This window comes from Pomacea canaliculata, linkage group LG1 (assembly GCF_003073045.1).
Source record: "Pomacea canaliculata isolate SZHN2017 linkage group LG1, ASM307304v1, whole genome shotgun sequence".
NCBI lineage: Eukaryota > Metazoa > Mollusca > Gastropoda > Architaenioglossa > Ampullariidae > Pomacea > Pomacea canaliculata.
In genome coordinates, this window is record NC_037590.1 from 9785983 (window position 1) to 9808135 (window position 22153).

General features: G+C 43.9%; 1 protein-coding gene across 1 annotated transcript in view; it reads right to left on the bottom strand.

Moving 5' to 3' along the window:
• Positions 1 to 15967, bottom strand: part of LOC112563018 (dual 3',5'-cyclic-AMP and -GMP phosphodiesterase 11-like) — a 92045-nt gene extending 76078 nt beyond the window's left edge. The window contains 2 exon segments of the mRNA XM_025236701.1: positions 13497 to 13943; positions 13945 to 15967. Coding sequence (XP_025092486.1) covers positions 13497 to 13943; positions 13945 to 14334 — 837 coding nt within the window. The 5' untranslated portion in view covers positions 14335 to 15967.
• Between the last annotated feature and the right edge of the window lie 6186 nt (positions 15968 to 22153).

Consider the following 22153-nt stretch of genomic DNA (forward strand, 5'->3'; position numbering starts at 1 on the left):
GGCATCTGCCTTTCATGTGTATCTATGTTATTTCACGTGTGAGTAGCTCCTTAACGGAACAAGAAGTAGATCCCGGAAGAACTCAAAAGCGGACTTAAAAGTTACTCTCTGATCAGGCAAGCTGAACCACCATCCTCATTACCAAATGTTGAGTGGTGTCACGATCTCGCGGCCACAAACATGCAAGCGACTTTCGCCTCGAGTTAATTATGACTGCAAATAATCAGCGCACAGCTAACCCCTCGGTCTACTCTGTTGTGATTTCGGGGGCAACGGGCGGCGGGGATAGGGGTGGGAGATAGATGGGATCGGGTGTACAATAGGTGTACCTAGAGGTAACTATATTTTCCCACACGAAGTTCTTCACCCTAAACCTAATCCATGCCCTAAAGCTATCTTATTCGTACTTGTAGCGTTAACAAGTTAAAACACAAATTAACGCGCGCTCTCTCTCACACACACACGTGCGTGCGCGAACGAACACACACACGCTCTTCATAACGAAAACAAGTTAAAAATCAAAATTTCTATCAAAAGAAAACAGTAACCGTTAGAAATCGGACCTAAAGCCTTCACATTCAAAACTGTTTACCCACTATGTTATGGCTGCTTAACCAAATTAGTCATTAGTTATTCTGCATTTTGACTGCCGATTAAAATATGGCAAACTAAAAAAAAAAAAGGACCACCCATGTGTGACGCCTAAGTTTGTGGGAAAGTGGCTAACTAGGATGGCCAGGACGTAGATGTCAGCTAAACTACTAATACTATAAAGCATTTTCGCTCACGCGGTATCCACCCAGCTAGCAGGCGTACTTGTGCACCCCGCCCTGCCTCCCGTCGGTCTCACATTATGCCAATGCCAATCGTTTAGCTGGCATCGTGCGGTTACAGGAGCTAATGTCTTGCGGTTAGTCAGTATTCTTCCATTCTCTTAGGAAATTTATCACTGCAACGTGTCACTGAAGAAGAAATCTACACCTCTGTTTTTAAGTTAAGAGCTCCATGTAAACAGAGAGTACGGGCTACACTCTTGTGCACCCCATGATTTATCTTCTTTAGATTGTCTCTGTCTCGCTCTCTAGTATTTGGAATGAACATGCTCTGACTTTATGTTAACTAGGTAACCTGATAATAATGGGGGATAGTCTCGTGTTGTCTACATCCTGACTCGCTCGCTCTGGTTGGCTCAGAAGTTTTTTATAACATGATGTATCGTTAAGAATAAAATTGTTTTTTCGCTTTCTCACCCTCGCGCACGCACACACGCGCGAGCGCGTGCGCACACGCACGCAGTTGCTTAGCTGCAGAGTTCCAGAGCCCTCACTCCATCAGCCTGGGACCTATTAGCAAAGACAGCGCTTCCAGACGTGGAGGTGTTTAATGAGGGCATTCCAGTTAGCCGCCGGCGACGACCGTCAGTGTAAATATGGCGGGGGGCATTCCGGGGGAGCTGTGCATGAGCGCCTGCGCAACAATGATGATGCGCATCCAGAGATACCAAGCTATGCTTGGCACGAGCTCCTCTCCATCTCACAGCTGTACACTAACACAGGGCCTCACACGCACCTACCTGAGGAAACACACAGCAAGTGCACTACGGCCATTGTTGTTTACATGCCCTTTCTAGTCTGAAAGTCCACGCAGTGTACCAAAGAATAAGTTTCGTGGCCCCGTGACCACGAATAAGTTCAGGTGAAGTCTCCGGTTGCCTGTTTGGCCTTGTGGGTTCTTGCTCACCTTACTAGAAGTAGTAAGATCTTATGCACAATGTTTCGTGAAAACATGTTGACGGAACACTAGTTTAAATTTCTGGTAAAATATCAATAGTTCAAGTCAGACCCAAGAAGTTAAATGACGATATGTTTTGGTGGCAAAACATTGGTGGCAAAACATTACCATGATATTTACAACTAGCATTGCGTTTCTTAGACTGCCAGAACCTATTTCTCGGGAAATGAACACGCAACGCGTGTGTGGCTTGGCATAGGCTTGCCAACAAACTAAAACAATGATTATTGACTAAGAAATAAAGTTATCAAAGGGCGAAGTGAATACAAATATTTGAAAATTTTTGTCACTTGGCCAAAGCAGCAGGTGGTTCAGCAAAGTGTAGATACGAGGTGAGAACAGATTATGAAAAGCTTGTCAAATATTCGTTATCATCTCTGATCAGAAGAGGGAGTAATTATTGCTCTACAATTCAATGTCTTCAGGATTGTGTCTCCTTTAGCTACAGATGAGACAGGCCTTCTGTAACACTGTTTTGTCCATGTGTTAGTAAATTTGCATTCATCCTATTGTTCTTTCCCTGTGAACATGAACACTTATCCTTTTGGTGTCACTTGCATCACTAAAACACCACTATGGGGCGCTTTTGTCAGCACAGTAGTTAAGGGTTAGTCAGTAGCAGTTCGCTTGTACTGTGCGCGGTCAGAGAAGTGGTTCGTAAACAAGGGAAACCTGTCCACACTGCAATTCTGCGATCAGCATATGCCATCATCATCATCGTCGTCGTCGTCGTCGTCGTCGTCTTCGTCATCATCATCACACATAATTTCCCAAGAGTGAGAGTGTGTTTACTATTTACATGAGGTATATATAGTATCTGGTGTAACTAGCAAACTCCTGCTCATACCCCATTTCCCCAATATCTTCCATGTATTGTATATCTTGATGAATACATTTAAATCGTCTGCTTCATTGTGTTAAACTGTTTATTCGTTTGAAGTCTTGTAAACACATTACATCGGTTACGCCTTCTCACGGGAAATTCACTACATAAATTTTATTATTACATACAGGCATAATAGACGAAGTTCTCTCTATCCTAGTGTTTATTAGAGCTATTAATCTCGGCAATGAAGTTTAATTTTTAAGAGCAGGTGCGACCGTTGGGAGATGGGTGTTCTGCTATAGCTATTTCCTCTCTCGTAACGTGAGGGTATTTCAGGACCAGACCAAACGAGAGAAGTAACTGGACTGGAGCCAGCCGTGCACCTTAGGCAAACAGAAATGAAGCTAAGCAGCAAAATTCTGCCATGGAGCAGTCAATGCAGGTGTGCCGAATGACGTCGACAGGAGCAGAGAAAATATGCAGAAGGACGTCAGGCAGCGTTCTGAAACACCGTGTAAACCAATCAAGCCTCTATAAACCATACGGTTTACTTGTTCTGAACATCTGCACCCAACGCAGTCAGATCCATTAGAGCTCGCGACACGTCTCCCCGGCTTTCTATAAACAACTCTTGTCTCCTGCAAGTTGTTTTAAATGGAACTTCAGCCTTCTTCTTGCTTCTGTGCCGCAGATAACGACGTGCACATTCTTGTGGTAAGGAGAACCAGGGACAGAGCATAAATACGATTTAATAACTGTGTCTTAAAAGCTTGTCGTTCTAGAACTATTGTTCTGAGATTTGGAAATGGCATCCGGTTTTGAGTGATAAAGCTGATGGGTAGCGCACTTCGGCAGACAGATGATGGCTGGAAACATGGCCTGTCCTGTAGAAAGATTCGTATCACTCGCACACACATACACGCACGCACACACACAATTCGTGGATTCACGCAGAATGGGTGGCTTAACAGTGACAGAGCAGCCAGTAATAACATCTATCGTGATAACGGCATTAACTGTCACGAAACAAGGCGGGTTGGGGAGCGAACTGTGGCGCCCTGCGAGGCACCGGAGTGACTGGGACCAGCAAGTGAACTGGCGGGGTGACCAGTGACAAGCCTCGTTAAGTCTCGTAAAATCTCAGGCCATACTCGATAAAACACGTAATGGATGCACTCGCGCGCCGGTCAATGGCCGACTACGGCTGCCAGTCGTATCAATAATGCAACAACGACCACGCTGACAACTCGTTCACTCCCTCCTTTCCATTCCCTCCCCCGCTCCTTCTCTCTTCCCCCACCTCTCTCTCTCTTTCAATAACCCAAACAGCATTCCTTCCATCTTCCATGGTGTTCTGAATAGCCGCCACATTTTAGTCTCGTTAACCGTGTGTAAAATGGTTCTTAGTTCTGTAAGCTACTTGCATCGTAGCAGACAGCTGGCAAGTTTTTTGTATAATAACAATGGACAGTTATTGATGGAAAATTGTCTCTCCCCCTTGTACACCCTCAAGGTTTAATCAGGTCCCAGGTGAATCATGTGGCTGGACAGGAGAACTTGGGGACGTTTGTTTGTAGTTTGCGTACGCGCAGGACGAATCGCCTACTACAAAAATAATGAAAATAATAAGTGCATTTATACAGCATCTTCTTAGTTAGCAAAACGTTCAACGCGCTTTATAAGAGAAAGGCTACACATAATTTTTTTTTTTTAGCTCCTTGATCTGTTTTCACGGAACCAGTTCACTTTGCTTGTCTCCTAAACTAATTATGACTACTGTTCAAATCGACATTGGACAGATCAGCCACAGTGCATGTGCAAACGAGAACAGCAGTTCTGGTGTTTCTTGCACGTCCTGGGACTGGCAATACATCGCGTCCGGAGCCAGCAGTCCATTAGAAATGAAACGGTAACAGGGCTGATAATGACAACAAAGAATGACGATCACTGACGTTCATCAAGACGAAGGAATAGGGCAAAACAAGCTACCGAAGCTGATAATAACATACACAAGACGCCCAACTCAAGTCCTGTCAGCGTACCACGGTGATTTGTTTTTAAAGAAAGATACCAGCACGACTTCCTGAGAATTTTAGCAATATTGTCACACCTCTTAAACACCTTCTCCGCCAGACTGCCATCTCAATGAACTCGCACTCATACTATTTTATTCTTGAAACTGTTCTCGTCAGCGTGGCTCTGCCGGGATGTCCTGGTCGTGGTCACGGCATTTTAGCCCGAAAAGCCAGCTTGAAAGATGTGATCACTGATAAGTATATAAGTCAATGATGCGATCACCTGTATTAGCATGAGATAGGTGTCGCTTAAGCGAATCAGGCAACGCTGACAAGAGACTGAAAAAAAAAAAAGATGTCGCGGTTGCCCTACTTTCAACTAGTCGACCTCTTTAATGCTCCCAAGGCTGTCTGAGAATGGGACATAAAGTATTGTCCGAGGTCATTAAGGGTTCTTTGGTGTCTCCAGTGACCAAAGTAGTTAAAACACACACACACACACAACAAAAAGTCAGTGAATCGTCCTTATCACTTAAAGGCTAAAGAGAAAAAAGAAAATAGCAAAAAAGTCTTCAAAACACAAAAAATTGGTTAAAAAACAAAGCACGTGAGATTATTCGCGGCCACTTTAAGTCCCTGCGAGGAAGAAAATCAATTTACTGATGCAAAGAGCTTGTGATGTTGCTCAGCAGTGTGCGCGCGTGCGTGCATGCGTGCATAACACTGTCAACTTGCTCCGCAAGGCTTCGAAAAGATGTCAAACCACATCTGTCACAGATAGGTCTTTTATGACTGGCGACAATAGTCTGGAAACGAGAGATAACTGTCCACACACACACACACAGACACCCTACACACAAAACTAGAGTCGGGTAGCTGGCTTAATGAGCACTTGATGTAAACGGTGTAAACATACGTGTGAATCTGACGAACAGTTGGTTGCGAAAATCTTTAGTTTTCATTTATTACATACAATTCTTCAGAACCGTGGAGAAAATCTTACAGTTTATCAATATCTGTTTAGTCAGGCTGTTTCGCTATGACCATACCCCCCTCCAAACAAAAAACAAAAAACAAAACAAAAACAAAGAACAAAAAAACAAACTTGGTAACCGGATGCCAGAAGAAAAGATGCCGGAGAGAAGAAAAAATATTAACACGAATTTTAAGCACATGATTCATTTTTCAGAAGAGTTAGGTGACAAGTGCCAAATAACTCGCTTGCTGATATCATGGCTCACAAATTCTGATTTCGAGAACCAATTCATTCAAACAATAAATTGGTGCTTGCAAAAAATAGCATTTTATTGCTGTTCAAAGCAAGGATTAATCGCCATCTCATTCGATCCATAGTTCTAAAATAGCTTTGAAAACGCAAGGTTTGTTTTTCAACCTTAGCAAACTCCAGTCGCTGGGGCAACTCCCAGTCCCACATGCAAACACTTCGGCGTGGATCTTACACTCCTGCTTCATAAAGTGCAAACACGCGACACAAAGTCAAACATAATGCCAGGCACTCACAAGAAGGTTCTGGGGTCTGCCGGCGTTTACCCATAAGCTTAAAACGCTTCTCCGCGTCCAAACACTGGTCTGAGTACGGCGAGATGCGCGTCGGGTGGAGTGGACGCGAAAGAGAACCGGGTGGGCGATGTGGGTCACGTGCCGTTACAAATTTCTTTCCAATACTCCGGCCTTTTGTCATCCGCGTGTATGGTGATTGATTTCCAGATAGGAGATATCAAATGACCCTTACCAGATAGCTCCGTTCTGTGAAAATTTAGACGAAATATTGAATCGCTGAATTCAGTTTTGAAATATGATTTGCGAAATTTGATGAATAAAAAAAAACGACGGTGATTTCAAGATCCTGAAATGTGACTGATGTCAAGGTCTGAAATGTGATGATACCAAGCTCTGAAATGTAATGTTGATTTCAAGATCTGAAACACGATACCCATACACACACATAGCCTGCCATTTATATACTAGACAGTTATCAGTACTTGCGTACTGGTGAAGGACAATGTGCACTTTTGCATCAGTCGAATGCTGGTGTGTTCACGATATACTGTACACATAATCATCCACCGAAGAGAAACAATGTTAGGTTCAACCGTGGAATCATGTCAATTAACAGACATAATTAATTCTTCGCATTTTACAAGGGTGCGTATGCAAAGCTCGGCCGTTGGAATTCTAAGTATCTGCGCAGCATTCCTGCCTGGCGGCGAAGAGGCTGAGTAAAGCTTCTAGTAATAGTCTTTCCCTCAATGAATGGTGAGACGGCCAAACGGGTCTGCAGTTATCCGTCTATTTAGACGAAGATGCCGCTGCTAAATGAATGGTTCTATGTGAGGGTGGCGGGGCCGGGATTTTCTTACGGAGGTGGGGATGGGTGGGAAAGGGGAGGTAATTTATTAGTGTTTACATCATGCGGGCAAATAACGTTTATACCAGTAGTTTTAATCGGATGTAAAGTCGAATAAAGGACTATATTTGGAAAATGTTTACGTGGTGGTCACAGGAAAAAATATCATAGCCACATGTGTGACACTAGCTGATTACAAAGGCTCTCAAGGCAGCTCATCCAACTTGACAAGGCTCGTAAACACAGATGACTGTGAAATATGTCAGCTGTCACGACTTTGGAACAATAGGTGTGTCTTAACACCTGGCACAAGGCAGACCACGATCACGCTCGACCGCTTGCCGCAATCGCATCCCCTCCCTTCACTCTGTGTGCCGCGGTCCAATAGCAGCAACAGCATCTGTTCCAACAGCGCCCGTTAATCCAAGGACTGATGCTCGCCCCTCCACATCTAGTCTTCCCCACCATCGGTTTCTTATTGGAGCCAGTGATGAGGTAGGAGCTGTTGTCTCTGACCTGCCCTATTACACACACTCCCAGGTAACAGCGCGCTCGGCTCAAAATGTAGCTAAATCCAGTTAGTAGTTAAATATTGATATCGGACTATTTTAAACTAAAATATATGCCAAAATACAGGTCGGTCTCTCTCTCTCTTTCATACACACACTTCAAACACATGAGCTGCTTGGAATGCGAAGTTACTGAATACAAGATACTGAACTGTGATCGCTTGCGTGCCTAGCTTGCTGATCAATCAACATGTACGACAGCCTCAGCTCCATACACATGTGTATAAGAATAGAAAGAGACAGAGGGTCCCGTGCCCTCTGAGCCATTTAGAAGACTCACAGTTCATATAGTGTGAGCTTACCGAGACCAGACAATATACTGTAGCCGAGATGTCGTCTATGATGTTGACGCTGACGAGCACCTCACTATTCTATGATAATGTCCTCATGACAATGACTAGCGATGTTCATCTGTAGTTGGGGTTTGCGCACTAGAAAGACCAAGCATAAAACATTCAGTCGGCAGGTCAATCACATTTTTGACAGATGGTTTACCTGCCAGTGATGACCTCATGCTAAAACCCTGCATTCTTCGTGTTCTTCTGTTATTCGATGGTAGTTAGGCGACTAAGCGACCCCAAACTGCACCGAGCATTTCTAACTCCCACCTCTCTCTCTCACACAAACACACAATCTGCTGAAAACGATTTTGAAAAGCAGTCGTCCAAATACAAACAAAAACGTTCATCTATTTTATGGTGTCACTGTATTTAATACTGGCTTCGCCTTACGTACATGGATAGTAATAACTGTCGAAGTCTCTCGCTCTCATTATCCAAGAGCCTAGCTGATGTGGTCAAACGGAAGTAGATATTATCTGGCGCAGCCTCACACTTTGCGTGTGCGTGCACTGACACAATTTTTCCAAGCTGCCCCTGAACGAAACCGAAACAGATTAGACAAACCGATACATCAGAAGAAATCGCAAGCACTGAGCGACACTCACGCCCACAAGTCGGAAAAAGCCAGCATCATCGACACCCCGCAAGAAACTATCACCGTCACTGTCATTGTCCGCCGACGGCTGACATCGTTGCAAAACGAAATGGCGACTTAACATCGTAAGAGTTTGTTAAAAGCGCGAAAAAGCAAAAGATGCTCGTCGGTTTAAAGATAAAGGGGTTCTAGGAAGAACCAATGAGAATTGTACAAAGTGCAACACCGAAGCAGGGTATGGAGTGTTTAATGCAAGACTTTAGTGAGCGCGTGAGAACGTGCAGACCGACCTGTGGTGACAGCAGCTCAAGGTGATCTTTTACTGGCGGCTTTGGAGAACTGTTCGAGATGTCTCCGCCTGCGAAGTTTTTTTTAAATGACTTTAATCGGTTATAGGCGATATCTAGTTGAAGAGTTAAGGAGGAATAAGTAAATGTCCATCCCTGATGATATTTTTTAGAGGGGCGATGATAGTGGTTCTTTAAATTTTGAATTTGCGGCAACTAAACTTGATCACTACTTACTGTATTAAAGGACTACTTCACTACATATTTTAGCTAACAATAGGTAGATTGTAGGCAGAAAAAACAGAAAAAAATGCTGAATATTTGATGTGATCTTTCTATCCTTAACCTTTAAGGATCTGGAAACAAATTTGCCTTACAAGGGCCAGCAACAGAGGGTCATTTTAACTTTGATGCCTGCCAGAAGTGAGTGGTTAGAGGCGGCGCTGAATGAATGTCACAGCAGTTTGGATTAGGGCTAGCGGTTAGACTTAGGGTTGGGGGTTGTTAGGGTTAGGGTATCGACTGAGCAAAGCAGACGAAGTGAAGTCACGCCAATATCCACAACTCCGTTCTGTCATTTTTGTTTTCCGTACCTTCCAAGTGCCGTATCGCACACACCTCTTTCCCAGATTTGAACCACAGCATTAAATTCCGCTGCTTGCACAGGCCGCTGTCACGTGGAAAGCTTGCAGTGGTGGCGCTTCACGCCAGACTAATACATAGCGGAACGTTGGACATGACTGAATCCACGGTGAAGCGGTCGGGGTGGGTTTTATTCCTTCTCTCAATGAGGCTACTCAACCGACACCTGCCAATCCAATCGTGACGTGCCGATGTCGTCATCTCCTGCACATGCGGCCGTGCTGATACCACTGTCGCCTCGCTAAGCTTGCTGGAGAGCTAGCCACATAAGCTCGTGACCATCGCTGTAGATGGTCGATAGTGTCACAGCGGTAAGCCAGGCAAGTGGCTTGAGTACTGGGGCCCGTGGTTGTCTTTTGAAAACCATGACAACAGGAAGTGGTTGCCCACTGTTGCTACTGCTGCTGCTAAGGCCTTCTCATCTTTTCTCTCGCTCTGGAAAATTAATCGCCTTCTGGTCTTATATCTCTCTTCCTCCGCTCCCTTCCATGCTGGGGTAGGGAACTGGTCGAATGGGTGTGGCAGCGCACTGGACTGTACCTGTTTCTAAGGAAGCATTATTATTCAAATGCCTCTTCAAATCAAAGCCTTCAAGTAGATGTATGTGCAACATTTCAGCACCGGTAGCGCGCGCTCTCTCTCTCTCAATTCTGTTGCAAACGATTTTGAAAGATGTCCAGACACTAAAACAAAAGCTACAGATCATCTAAAGTGTCGCGACTGTTTATTTCTCTGTGTGTGTGAGAGAGAGAGAGACTGCCTATAGACCTCAAAGATAGAAGAAAATCTTGACTGGGAAGATTGTAAACTATTCGCCCTAACATAGTGAATCAGTATTATTATTATTATGACATATATTTACAAAACAATATCACGTGACTCGGCCTATTCCAGGTAATATTGTGAAATATTTTGAATATTACCTGGACTATGCTGCAGCCACTTAAGCCTTTATGTATGGTATGGTTTCACTAAAAAATATCAACCTTAACAACTCAGAAAGAACTACTAAAAGAGTGTAATGTACAGCACTAAAGCAGTGCACAAAAGGATAATAGATTCTGTGAATCACAGCAAGATAGAATTCAGAGTTGATGAAATTTTACCTTTAACTAGGCATTGCAGGCATTTGAGCTCAATAAATTTTGTTTAAAAGCGAAAAGGGGAAGTCACTGTGCAGAAGCTCTGTATAAACTGCTCGTTAGCACCTGAGTTTACCCCTGCACAGGTAGGCTGTACCTCTTCAGCCTTCACCAGCTGACAGGTGAAAAGTGGAAGACAAGGGAGGAGATTTCCTCGCTGGTAATTTAAATTTTCATTTCGCTTGCGACACTCAAGCATAGAGAATGTTGTTTAGATGGATATGCAAGTGCACTTGAACAAAATGCCCTCTAGCAATTTCTGTGACAAGCTTGCCTTTCTTAATGAAGATATATGGATTAAATTGTCACTTTACTTGTGTTCTGCCCTTAAAATGGGTTAAAGGAAAAATTTTTAAAAATAAACAATGAAAAGAGTTATACCTTTGATTGAGGACTTTGAAAAGAATGTATCCTCTGTATTTTAATACATTTATATTTATTTAAGGATAAAAAGTATACTGATCGATAGCATTGTCCAGTACAACCATAGCTGCAGCACCAGAATTTAAATCATAAAATCACAAGATTTCTCTCCACTTAATTTGTATGGCAAAAGAGTCTAGTTCAAAGCGAAGATTTAATGGCAGAAAGAGCCATCTACAAAGTAAACTCACTAATAATGCACAGGAGAATGCATTGCTGTACTAAGATAACTATGCCTCATTAGAACCACGGAATTTATATTAAAAAAAAAATATCTGTATATATCATATGTGACTTAAGATGCATCCAATATGCATGTTGTCCTCTGACATTTATGCACATCTGATAAAATATGACTATAATATTCATAGTTTATGTACATAATCTGTAACATTCCACAATTTCATTTAGTTATAAATTCCACTTGAACAACTGGCATTCAGTTTCATATTCAGTTTACGGAACACATTTACCCTACATTTTTATAACTTTCTTTCAAAACAACTGACTTAAATTTTGTACCTGTTGAAAAATAATCTATGACAGACTGCTGGCAATCAAGAATTAGTTATAATAGTCGTAGGTATGCAACACTCAAAAAGAGTAATTAAATGTAGCTACCTCACTAAACAAATGGAAGATTGAAGAGAGAGTTCCTCCTATTTTCAAAGTAATTTCCCTTTGATTATTTATTTATAGTTAGATTTACTGTAGGGCACTAGGCAATTTATATATTATCCCTCAGCAGGATTTACAAATGTCTTGAGTTATAGGTGGCATTTTCAGGTTTATAGACATTTTCTCCCTGCACCTGGCATATCTACCACTTTGATCAAAACTTTAAGTTGCTAATGCTTAAAAATAATATATAAACTATAAATGGGAAATCATTTGTAGCTTAACTATGGTCAGGAAGGCACTATTGTCATCATACATTTATTTTTCACTTCGCAGGCATATCTATAACTTTCTGTAACAAGAAATAGTTAATGAATATGATGTGTTGTGAGTAGTGCTTGTGGAGACCTAGTCTACACAAATCTGACAAAGACTATCACCCACTCACTTGCTCAGGCACCCACATTCTATCGTGAAATTACAACCAAAGCCTCTGGCGTACAGAAGATCTGTAAATCGAGTTACTTGTCTGCAGCTCCAATTGATGCCCCAATAGAAAGAAACTGAATGCAACCAGAAAATGATGGAGGGATAAGCACAAGTCATGGCATTAGTTTTAATATGCTTACTGTGTCATGGGTCACATGATTCAAGGACCAAACAAGAAACTCTAGCAGTACAGACATTTTATGCCAGCAGTGATGAATTGGGTCCTCAGCTTCTTGAGGTTCTAGCTTGCTTTTATTTACATTCCTAACAGAAAGCCAGTCTCATCTCACAGCCATTAGGAATGAAGAACAAGAGGTTTGAGCTACAGACTGAGGACACTGAAACGCCTACAAAACTGTGAAGTGTGTTTTTTCCAATGTGTAAATTATACACAGTTTATTTGAGCAGCACAGATCTGCAGTTATCCTGTCTTCAGATGAACAAAACATCTTAAATATGATAGTACAGTCCTCATGTATCTGCATTGTCTGCAGTCACTTGACCATAATTGTAGCTTTCAAAGGAAAAATACAGCTTTCAAGTTTCCTAACTGCAATACAGCACTTTTTCACTGATTCTGAAGAGTGACACCAAAACATGGCACTTTCGTTAACATGACTAACGAGGCCATGCTTTCTTATAACCCGACTCCTTGGAAAATAGAAGAGGGAACGAATAAACACAATAAAGAAATAACTAACATCACAAATATATTTATTTTGTTATTAAGTGATAAAGATTAAATTTCTTTGACTGTTTGATTTTCTGGACTACCTTGGTGGTGGAGCCAGAAGATCATTCACACATTTATAATATGATTTGTAATTGTGTCTGAACTTCTATTATTAACTGAATGTCTACTCTCTTAAAATAAATATATATTAGCATCACATTGCTCACTACTGCGGCCATTTTTTTATACACTGCAGCTGTAATGATCTTTTATGCCTGAAATGGTGTTCATAGCTAGCCTGGCATGCACACCTCATAGATTGCATCAAAAACAGAGTGCCTCACGGGACACCTGCTAGCTACCAACTATGAGGAAAGCTAACTGACATGCTGGTATCAAATAGCTGCAACATCTGCTGCTTTACACATATACAATATGTGGTCAAATTCTTGGTAGTGCTCATGAGAAAATATTATTGCTTTGTCATAAAATAAAGAATGAATGATGTCCCCAAATATTACACCTGGAAGCCATAAACAAAACCAATTTTATTTTTAGGGTAAGGGGGTGGGGGTCATTATCACTTCCTTGTCCAAACCTGTTTATTAAAACTATATATTGAAGATTTAACGTACAGATTACATATTTTCATCCATCTTGCATTTACATAAAGAAACACAGTACTCAGAGTAAACAGTTTCAGAGACAGACACTTACCTGGTATGCATCAGGTATGTTGACAGACTCCCCAGTTTCTGCCACATAGCCAATTATTCCAGTACCCCACGGAACACGTATCTCCTCGTCTCTTTCACATATCTCTTCATATGTTGAGTCACTGCTAACATCAAACAGTTTGGACACTAGTGACCGCTCATTAGTCCCTTTTCCTTGTACCAAAAATAGCGAACACCGATCTGCATTGAGAAGTATAGAAAGATTCTGCAGGATCTTGTAGCATAAGCTTGTTACATCCAGATCATTACAGATATCGATCACCAACTCGTACATCAGTTCTTTCTCATCCAAAGCCTTCAGCTCACTCTTGGACCGCCGATGGGTCTTGCTGGAACGAGTCGGTGTGGAAGCTGGTGAGGGATCCAGAAAGGTGAGGGTCCCATCCACAGTGGAAATAATGGGTCGCAGCAGGCCACCCTTCTCGAAATTCCTGTGCAGAGATCTTACGCACAGGGGTGTTAGCCCCTGAACTAGGCTTGGAGTTAGAGCTGGTGTTACTGGATGTAGACAGGGTGTCACCAGCCACCCCAGCCCCCAGCCCACTGTGGGATAGGGCATGTGCGATTAGCCACCCGTCCACCATGCTCCTCCGGGCCTTTCGAGCAAAGTAGTCATGCACAAACTCTGGGTGCTCATCCAGCCACCTCTCCACCCGGTCATACTCCTCCCTCACCTCAAAGTCCCCTGAGGGCTCAGTGGTGGGGCTCATGGTCAGCCCCCCTGGCCCGGACCCCAACCCCATGCACCCAGGGGAGGACATCTTTGTCTGTGGATAGGTGCTGCGTCCACCCGTGCGCTTACTGGCAGTAACGGACATCCATGTCGTGGGCGACCCGGCACTGCTGTTGCCTCGTGCTAGGAGGCGAGTGGGCGGGGTGGTGGCGCTCTCACGGTTTGAATCCAGCGTGACGTTTTGTTGACTGGCAGCTTGGGGCAAGCTGCCGCACCGCACAATGAACTGAATTTAGACAGGACTAGAGGCTGTAATGAAAACTGCTATTGATTGCACGACACTGTGGAGCACTGCCCTGCTTTTAGTGCTTATGGGGAGGGATGGGTGGGTTGTGAAGGTAGAAAGGGAGGGGCGGGGGAGAAGAAGGGTGAGCGCGTGGCACCTGACCTGGGCGAGGTGAGAAAGGAAACGTTCAGAGAAAATGGGGAATAGGTGCTAACAGGGGGAAGGGGGCCAGCCGAGCACGTTTTTGCACTGATGCAAGAAACCGTCAATCCACCTCGACAACAAACAGCGAAGTGCACTGCGTTGTATTTCGCTGCACGTCAATCACCAGGCTGTCACCGTAGTGTGTGTGTGGCTGTTGCTGAAACTGCTGCAAGACGCAAAGAGGACTCGCCGCTTGTAGCAGCGAATATTGAACACTGTGTCCACAGGCTGACTGCAAGCAACGACTGCAGCTGCATTGGACTTCGCTGCTGCTACTGCTGCACTGACGTAGGTGCGTGGACAGCGGACAACACTACGTCTTGCTTGGCAGATCGAGTTGAACTGAAGCTCGTTGCAAGGGACGCGCAGCTGGAGAGATGCCCCCGCGCGCGACCGTACAGTGTTTACTGGCGGGCCCACACACTATCACTGCTATCCGTCTCGTTTGCCATCGAACGAACCACGCACAAGGCCGGTCAACACAAGAGCACGCGCTGGCTTTGTCGGCACTGTATGATACACTTCGCCGACACACCTATGAGCCACATCGAAGACGCAACAGTGCTGCAGACTGAGTACATGCTGCGCGCACCACACACACACTTCAGCTGACCGAAAAAAAAGTTGTTGGAGTTAACTCTCTTGCCATGATCTCTATGAAACAGCACACTGCTCTTCTAACCACACGTACCTCAGCACAGCCAAGTGGTGCATGCTGCAGTCTAGCAACTGTTTGTAGTAGTAGTAGTACTTCAGTGCCTTACAGTTTTCGGTTGTTCGTCTCCGGTTTCCCTCCTACCTCGCCTTCCCATTCAGCGTAGTGTCGGGCGTCCCCCGTCACGCGTATAGAAAACCTTTTGTCTGAAGTTTATAAAGTAGGCACCGCGTGATCTTCTCCTGTGCACCCAGTTCTACCAGTTTTTGACTGAGCATTTTTCCAGCGCGCAAACTGCAAACCTACTTTGCTTTTCGTATATCCGCTTCTGCTCGACTCAGATGTAACGTGATTTATCATTGGGTTAGTAGTGTCACGTGATATAAACACAGAATGCGCCGGTTTTGACAACATACCACGAACACCGCATCACTTCGCCCTGCCAGACGGCCTTTACAAGGAGTCTGTTGCAGCTGATACGGAAGACTGAAGCAGGGTAGAAAAGTTTGCTCCTGTTGTTAGTCCTGACTCTAGATAGGAACTTGCTGCTCGCACGCACCTCAGCTGATAAGCCCCGGCGGAAAATTGCATTAGGTCTGGTTATGAGGTACTTCACGAGTTACTCTAGCCTCGCACTAGAGTGCTGCCCCGTGGCGGGTTCCGGGCAATGGGGCGTCGTCTGCTGCTCGCCGCACATCATAAAAGTGTGATAGAATGCGCGGCTACAAGACTATGCGTCGAGTTTCTGTCAATTAGGCCTGTTGATGCACTTAGAGTAGGGGCTCCCGTGGCGCTGTGTTATGCAGCTTAGACTGCGAACTCTTTTGTTCGCAGTCATACATGTTTTATAAGACTCGATCAAATATGTATGGCTTTTGTCAAGCTGGACCATGACTTTGCAGGAGTCGCTCGTGAACAAAATGGAATGCGTTTTGGACTATGAAATGAAACGCTGGGGGTGGAGGTGTATGTTATATTTAAGCTAATGAACTGTAATACACATGAAGAATAAAGTCTGTACTTTTGATTTACTACTTTTTTTTTCTTTTTAACTCAGAGGTCGATAGCTTAGGACCAAATCTTACCACATATTTGTTGAAAATCTCGTTTAGAAGGAGGTTTATTGCGGTTGATATGTGACCTAGAGGCAATGCAGTGCATACTCTGAATGAGATTGGTGCAGTATTTTCTGAAGTGTCACCTGAGTCATCAGTGTCCTTGTTCCACCTTACATGATTCGAGGTCATGCCAGGCATAGATATGGTATGTTGCGACACCATATTCAGTGGAAGAGCACTTTTAGAGGTTTGCTCATATTCTATTTCGGAGACTAGGTTATGGGAGAATACTCACCAAAGGCGAGTGTTTAGCTTTCACTACTCCTTGAGGAGCATAGGGTTGCATCAACACCTTTCCGAAGGACCCGGTTCTGGGCAGCCCCCTTCAGCTGGGACCATGTGGTTCCGGCATCCTTTGCCTCGCTCTCTACTGATCTTCTCAAGTCTGTGTTGGCTTCCCAACTCTCCTCTTCCCTAATGATTCCAGACAAGTTCGTGCTAGCAATAGTGTCAGCTGGTGTGCGCAGGGTCTTATCCAGTCGCACTTGCGCTTTTCAGTGTCTTGGTTAGTGGGATTTTGGTTGTTTTTCCCCACAGGTTGGTATTGGAACCATCTAATTCTCAGGATATGGCGTAGGAATCGGTTAGTAAAGATCTCGGAGCTTGTTGTTGTTACTCTCCTGATTTTTTGTTGTAGAAGGATAATGCTCAGGAGTTCCAGATGGTGTTCATCCTTCCTTTTGCGTTGAATTTTGCTGACATGAGTGGACTGCTGGAACAAAATGAACTTGATTTTCTAGGCCTGCTCGTGTGGTTCTCAGACCTTAATGTAGCCTTTGCAGGACTTTCTTTCCAACTAACCCATGAAGTTTTATTTCCATAGTAACACGATAGATTGGTCAACCCTTCTATATAGAGAAGGGTAGTATCTTGTACACCCAACATTCCCATCATTTCGGTTCACCAATACTCAGTGCGAGGGGAAACCACAGTCCTATCAAGAGTACTTTAGGTACTTTGAGTCGTGTTGGCGGGATACGACAGATTGGATATCCACTTAATGTAATGAATAAGGAAGGACCAAAGAGGAACGGCTTTGAACACGCTTGACCAACAGTAGGAATCAAGTGATGTACTCTCCCTTTAAATAAATAACAGTGATCGCTATGACATCATCGGAGGATCGTTGCCAAACGGTTTTCTTTGATGTCGTAAATGACGTAGGCAGCAAAACCTCACATCTGTTCGACGACTCTAATGATGATAGCGATTACACCAACGGTCAAACACTGGCGGTGGGGAAAAAGCAGATGCTTTCACACGCACGTGTACACTTTAATCAAGCATTCTTGTAAGCACACGACCACGCGTGCAGCCACCTGCCAACGCATGCACACGGACTTGACCATAGACTGGCCACCTCCCCGGTCTCCATCCAACATTTATATTTATCTTTTTAATTTTTTTTTAATTTTTTTTTATCTTTGCGCGTCGTCTGTAATTTTCTGCAGTCGTCGCAAAACTTTTGTGGGAAGAAATCATTTATTATTGATGGCAAACTCGCCAACAATCAAAGTGAAACCCTTCAATGGTGAAGGCCGACTATACAGTAATTTGCTGAAGCAGTCAGCGCCTTGCGACACTCTGGGGGAGCTCTACCTTGGTCTGCTTGGTTTCAACATTCACGCTGAGGAAGAAGACCTTTAATGTAAGACGACTGCTAGGATCCCCTCAGTCCCTGTAGTCCATTCTGCCTTCTGCAATTTCTGTATATATTTTGGAAATATTGTCTTATAAAATCCGCGGTGCCAGTGCGTCTCGGGGAACCCATCATGCAACATAGGGCAAATATACATTTAATTTTCTTTTCGGTCTCTCTGGAAAATATTGTTTCTCTATTTCGTCAAGTATTATCTACAAGACAGATTTCTGAAATGAAGAAATTGTCTTTTGTTTTCATGTAGTTATTCATTCTCTCGTTTGCTTTGTAACAGGTAGATGTGCTGATTAGGTTCAGTATGTTAGTACCCTACACACCCAAAGCCCTCTCCCAGCCTATTAACCACAAATACTCTCATTGATGTGCAATGAAAGCTTGATACTTTGAACACGGGCTCGGACATTGATATAGCATAACTTGGTGGAACTTTCTAGTGTACACGAAACATTATGCTTAGGAGTAAACACAAAGATGGTGATAAGCTGATCAATAGTGTAAAGCGGCTTTACAGATTTGCCTTATCTTCCAAACATCATCAGCTTCATAGTCAAATCGAGCTAAGCATAAATAAAACATTACAAAACTGATATTGCAAGCAGAGAACTAGATATTTGGAGTGCTTTGTAAACAAATATAAAAAGCTGCATTGCTCTGGCAAACGAATAACAATGAAAATAGGAACACATGAGAACAAACATATTTTTGCTTGGAGTTTTTGCAAAGCTAAAAATACAAAGCAAACCAGAATAGTAAAAAAATTAGAAAAAAAAATATTGTCAGCTGATATCGGTTTCATCACTGTAAAATGTATGGTGACCCGGCACAGTTTCAGGAACCCTGACCTTGTTAGTAACAACAGGATAGTGTCTAAGGAATGCTGGGTAGTCGACTGTTCGGGGCAGAAGAACTGTTAAATGCATAAAGAGTTTTGTTCATTGTCTGTGGGGATTCCTTGCCATTCTTAATGATAACGCCCAGTCTCTGCCTTGGATCTGCCCGGAGCAGCGAGGGTAAAAAGAAGTGGGGGGAGGGGTAGAGGAGAGAAAGAGAGGAGGGAGACAGCAAGCAAGAAAGAAAGATGTCTGATTGGCTAGTCTGTCGCCGGATCTCACAGGCCGTAAAGACCGCGAGAGAGGAAGAAGAAAGCGAAGAGGGGTTAAAATAAAAAAAAAAAAAAACTGGAAAGAAAATTGTGCGTGAGACTGTAATAATCTGTGAATGTGAAAAACGCTGCACAACGGCGAGACGCCGGCGTGCTGCTCGTTCCTCGGAGGGGCTGGAGGTGCTCCAAGGACAATGCAGGTGGTAGCACACCTAGACGGGCCATCGCCACAGATATGGGGTCATATCCATGAAGGAAGGGTAAGTCGGTGTTTAGGGGCAAACTGGGGAAATCAAGGACAAATTTCTTCCGTCCGCGATTACGACGGACTGCTCAGACCCGCGGATATTGTTTTATGTTTCTTTACCTCAGAGAATCGTCTGCCTGCATTATAACTATGGTTACAGGGCTAAAGCATGACCTGGATACCGCTTTACGAAGACAAAGTCCTTGTTCTTGATTTACCCGGGACGACTTACCCTCGATTCATGAACAGGGCCCTTGAAAGCCGAGCGGTTGAAGAGTTGTTTAGCTTTTAAAGGTCTCTTGGGGTGTTCATCATATTTTAAAAAATAAACAAGTAAAGATGAGTGCAAAATACTACTTCCATAATCTGAACGAATTCCATTCGTCTGTTCTTCGTATAACAATGAATAAACATAGCTATGCACAGAAAGAGGTCAAGAAGAAGTTAGGGTCATAAAATGAGACAGTCGCGCTGTCAGCCCACGTGAAAGCTGAGACCATAATATTAATTAGGTTATGTGTACAAACGTGACGTCACAAGTTGAGCCTCTGTGTGCAAAAGGTAATGTTGAAAGATTTGTACCTCAAGAACAATAATATTAATCCAGATTTGGAGAAATGGTAGCAAGTACTTAGTTTTGCTCAGGCATAAGAATAAAAATTGCACCTCACTATCTCACTGAGAGAAATGTGAACTCTTATCTACGAGCGGTTTGGGCAGCTAAGAACATCTCCCGTCATAAAAAGTCCACATTCAATTGATATCTTTCGTTTACTCATTCGGTCTCTCATTTCTTTCTTGTTTACTTTGTTTCCTCATTTTTCTTCCCCTCTCTCTTTCTCTCTCGTCTCACCTATAACTCTGGCACGCAAAAATGCACACGCGCGCAAGCGCTTGCTTCGTAAATAGACATGCAGCACTCGGCTAGTCACGCACGCGCATGATCACTTCGCGCTAAAAATGTTCGTTCTCTGACCGCTCGTGTCTTCCGGTCTCTCCACTCCTTCCCCTCCGTGGCGTGCAGCACCTCATCATCGTGACAGCACGGCGCAGCCCACCTTGTTGTCTGTCTCCCAAGGTTACTTTGCTCTTGACTGTCAGGTGCAAACCTCAGCTACCACCAACCTTCTCAACACATCAACCTGCGCTATTCTCGTTTGTGCTGTCGCCCCATGGGTCAGAGGTCAATGGGATCCACGTCAGTTAATAAAAATAACAATATTTTAAAGCTCACACGAGGCACATAATTGTGCTTAAGGTGACTTTAGTTTGTTTGTCACATCTGCTATCTATTTTATGTCACAAAATGTTGATAATTATTGAAATCTCGGCCATAAATATGTTCTCGCGTGACAGCCCTCCCACTAAGGGGAGGTAAACAGCGATGCTTTACTAAAAGACAATGAACATTGATAAGGACACCCGACAGTAGCGCAAACTCGTCGGTAACGAGGAATGAGGACTCTGATCGTCAAACGACCCTTAACGGTTCAATAGGTGAGTCAGGTAGCCACTCGGCCGCCGAGTGTTTTTTTTTTTTTTTTGTCTTTTTTTCCTGATGCTGTCACCTCAAATATTCCGGAACTGGAACCCGGCGGGCTGGGACTGGCAGACGGACTTTGGCAGGTGCCGGTCGATTCGAGACTAGCGGTTGGCCTTGGGGTGGGGGAGATGAAGTGTAACTGGCTTCCGACTGGGAGAAGGTAGGCGGGTTGTTTTTGTTCTTTCCGCTATCAAGATGCATGCCGTAACAGCAGAAAGAGGTCGCCACATCTCGGGTATCCCCTGGACATGTAGCCTACATGCTTCACCTTTTGATCGGTAATGTCTACTGCCACAGAGGAGTCTCTCGGGGTGAAGACAAGTGATTAAAAAAACTCGAAGTTGCTACCTCCAGTTGTGGATGCAGTCCCTGGATTCATGGTGGGAGGCGGTTGTGGTACGGGATTCAAACTCTTGGGGCAGTAGGTCATCGGGAGGATATGTGCCGACAAATCCAGGTAAGGGGTCGCAACGTTGTTCAAAGGACATTCATCATTGTGATACCCACTTAAGAAACAAACAAAAAGCAAAAACAAATCAGCATATAAATTAAAATTACATGGACACATACAATCCCTCATACAGACATAAACACATACATAAAACCGTAAAACGAGACCATATAAATGTCTACATATATAACACCAATCAAATAAAGGATTATTTAATGAAAAGCCAGAAGGAAGGAAAGAAGTTTTGTTTAGCTGCATTATCGTTTTGAACACGATCTATATTTTGGCACCACGGCCATTCCCTGCGCATGCGCAGTAAGTATACTGCGGTATCACGAGACTTCATCTGACCAATCTCGAGTAATGATACAAAAAGACTGCAATCTACAGAAATCCATCGCATCAGACGCGGAAACCGTGGTTTTCTACATAGGCGACGGTGCGTGCAAAGTTCGTCCAAACAAGTAGAGTTCCAGCCAGGAAACCCCGCATGGTGTTCCAAGAATTGAGTGTCGTTGGTGTCAATAACTGTCTGGCACGGAGAGCCGTGTGTCAGCAGGGCCCGGAGCCAGAGGGAGGATGGACGCACAAGAAGGTGCCGGGGCCCCCGATCATTACGACAACTTCTTCGGTGCCGCGCACGTGCGGGGAGTTCGATTTGCGTCCCCTGTGGGCGGCTGCTGACGTCATCACGACGA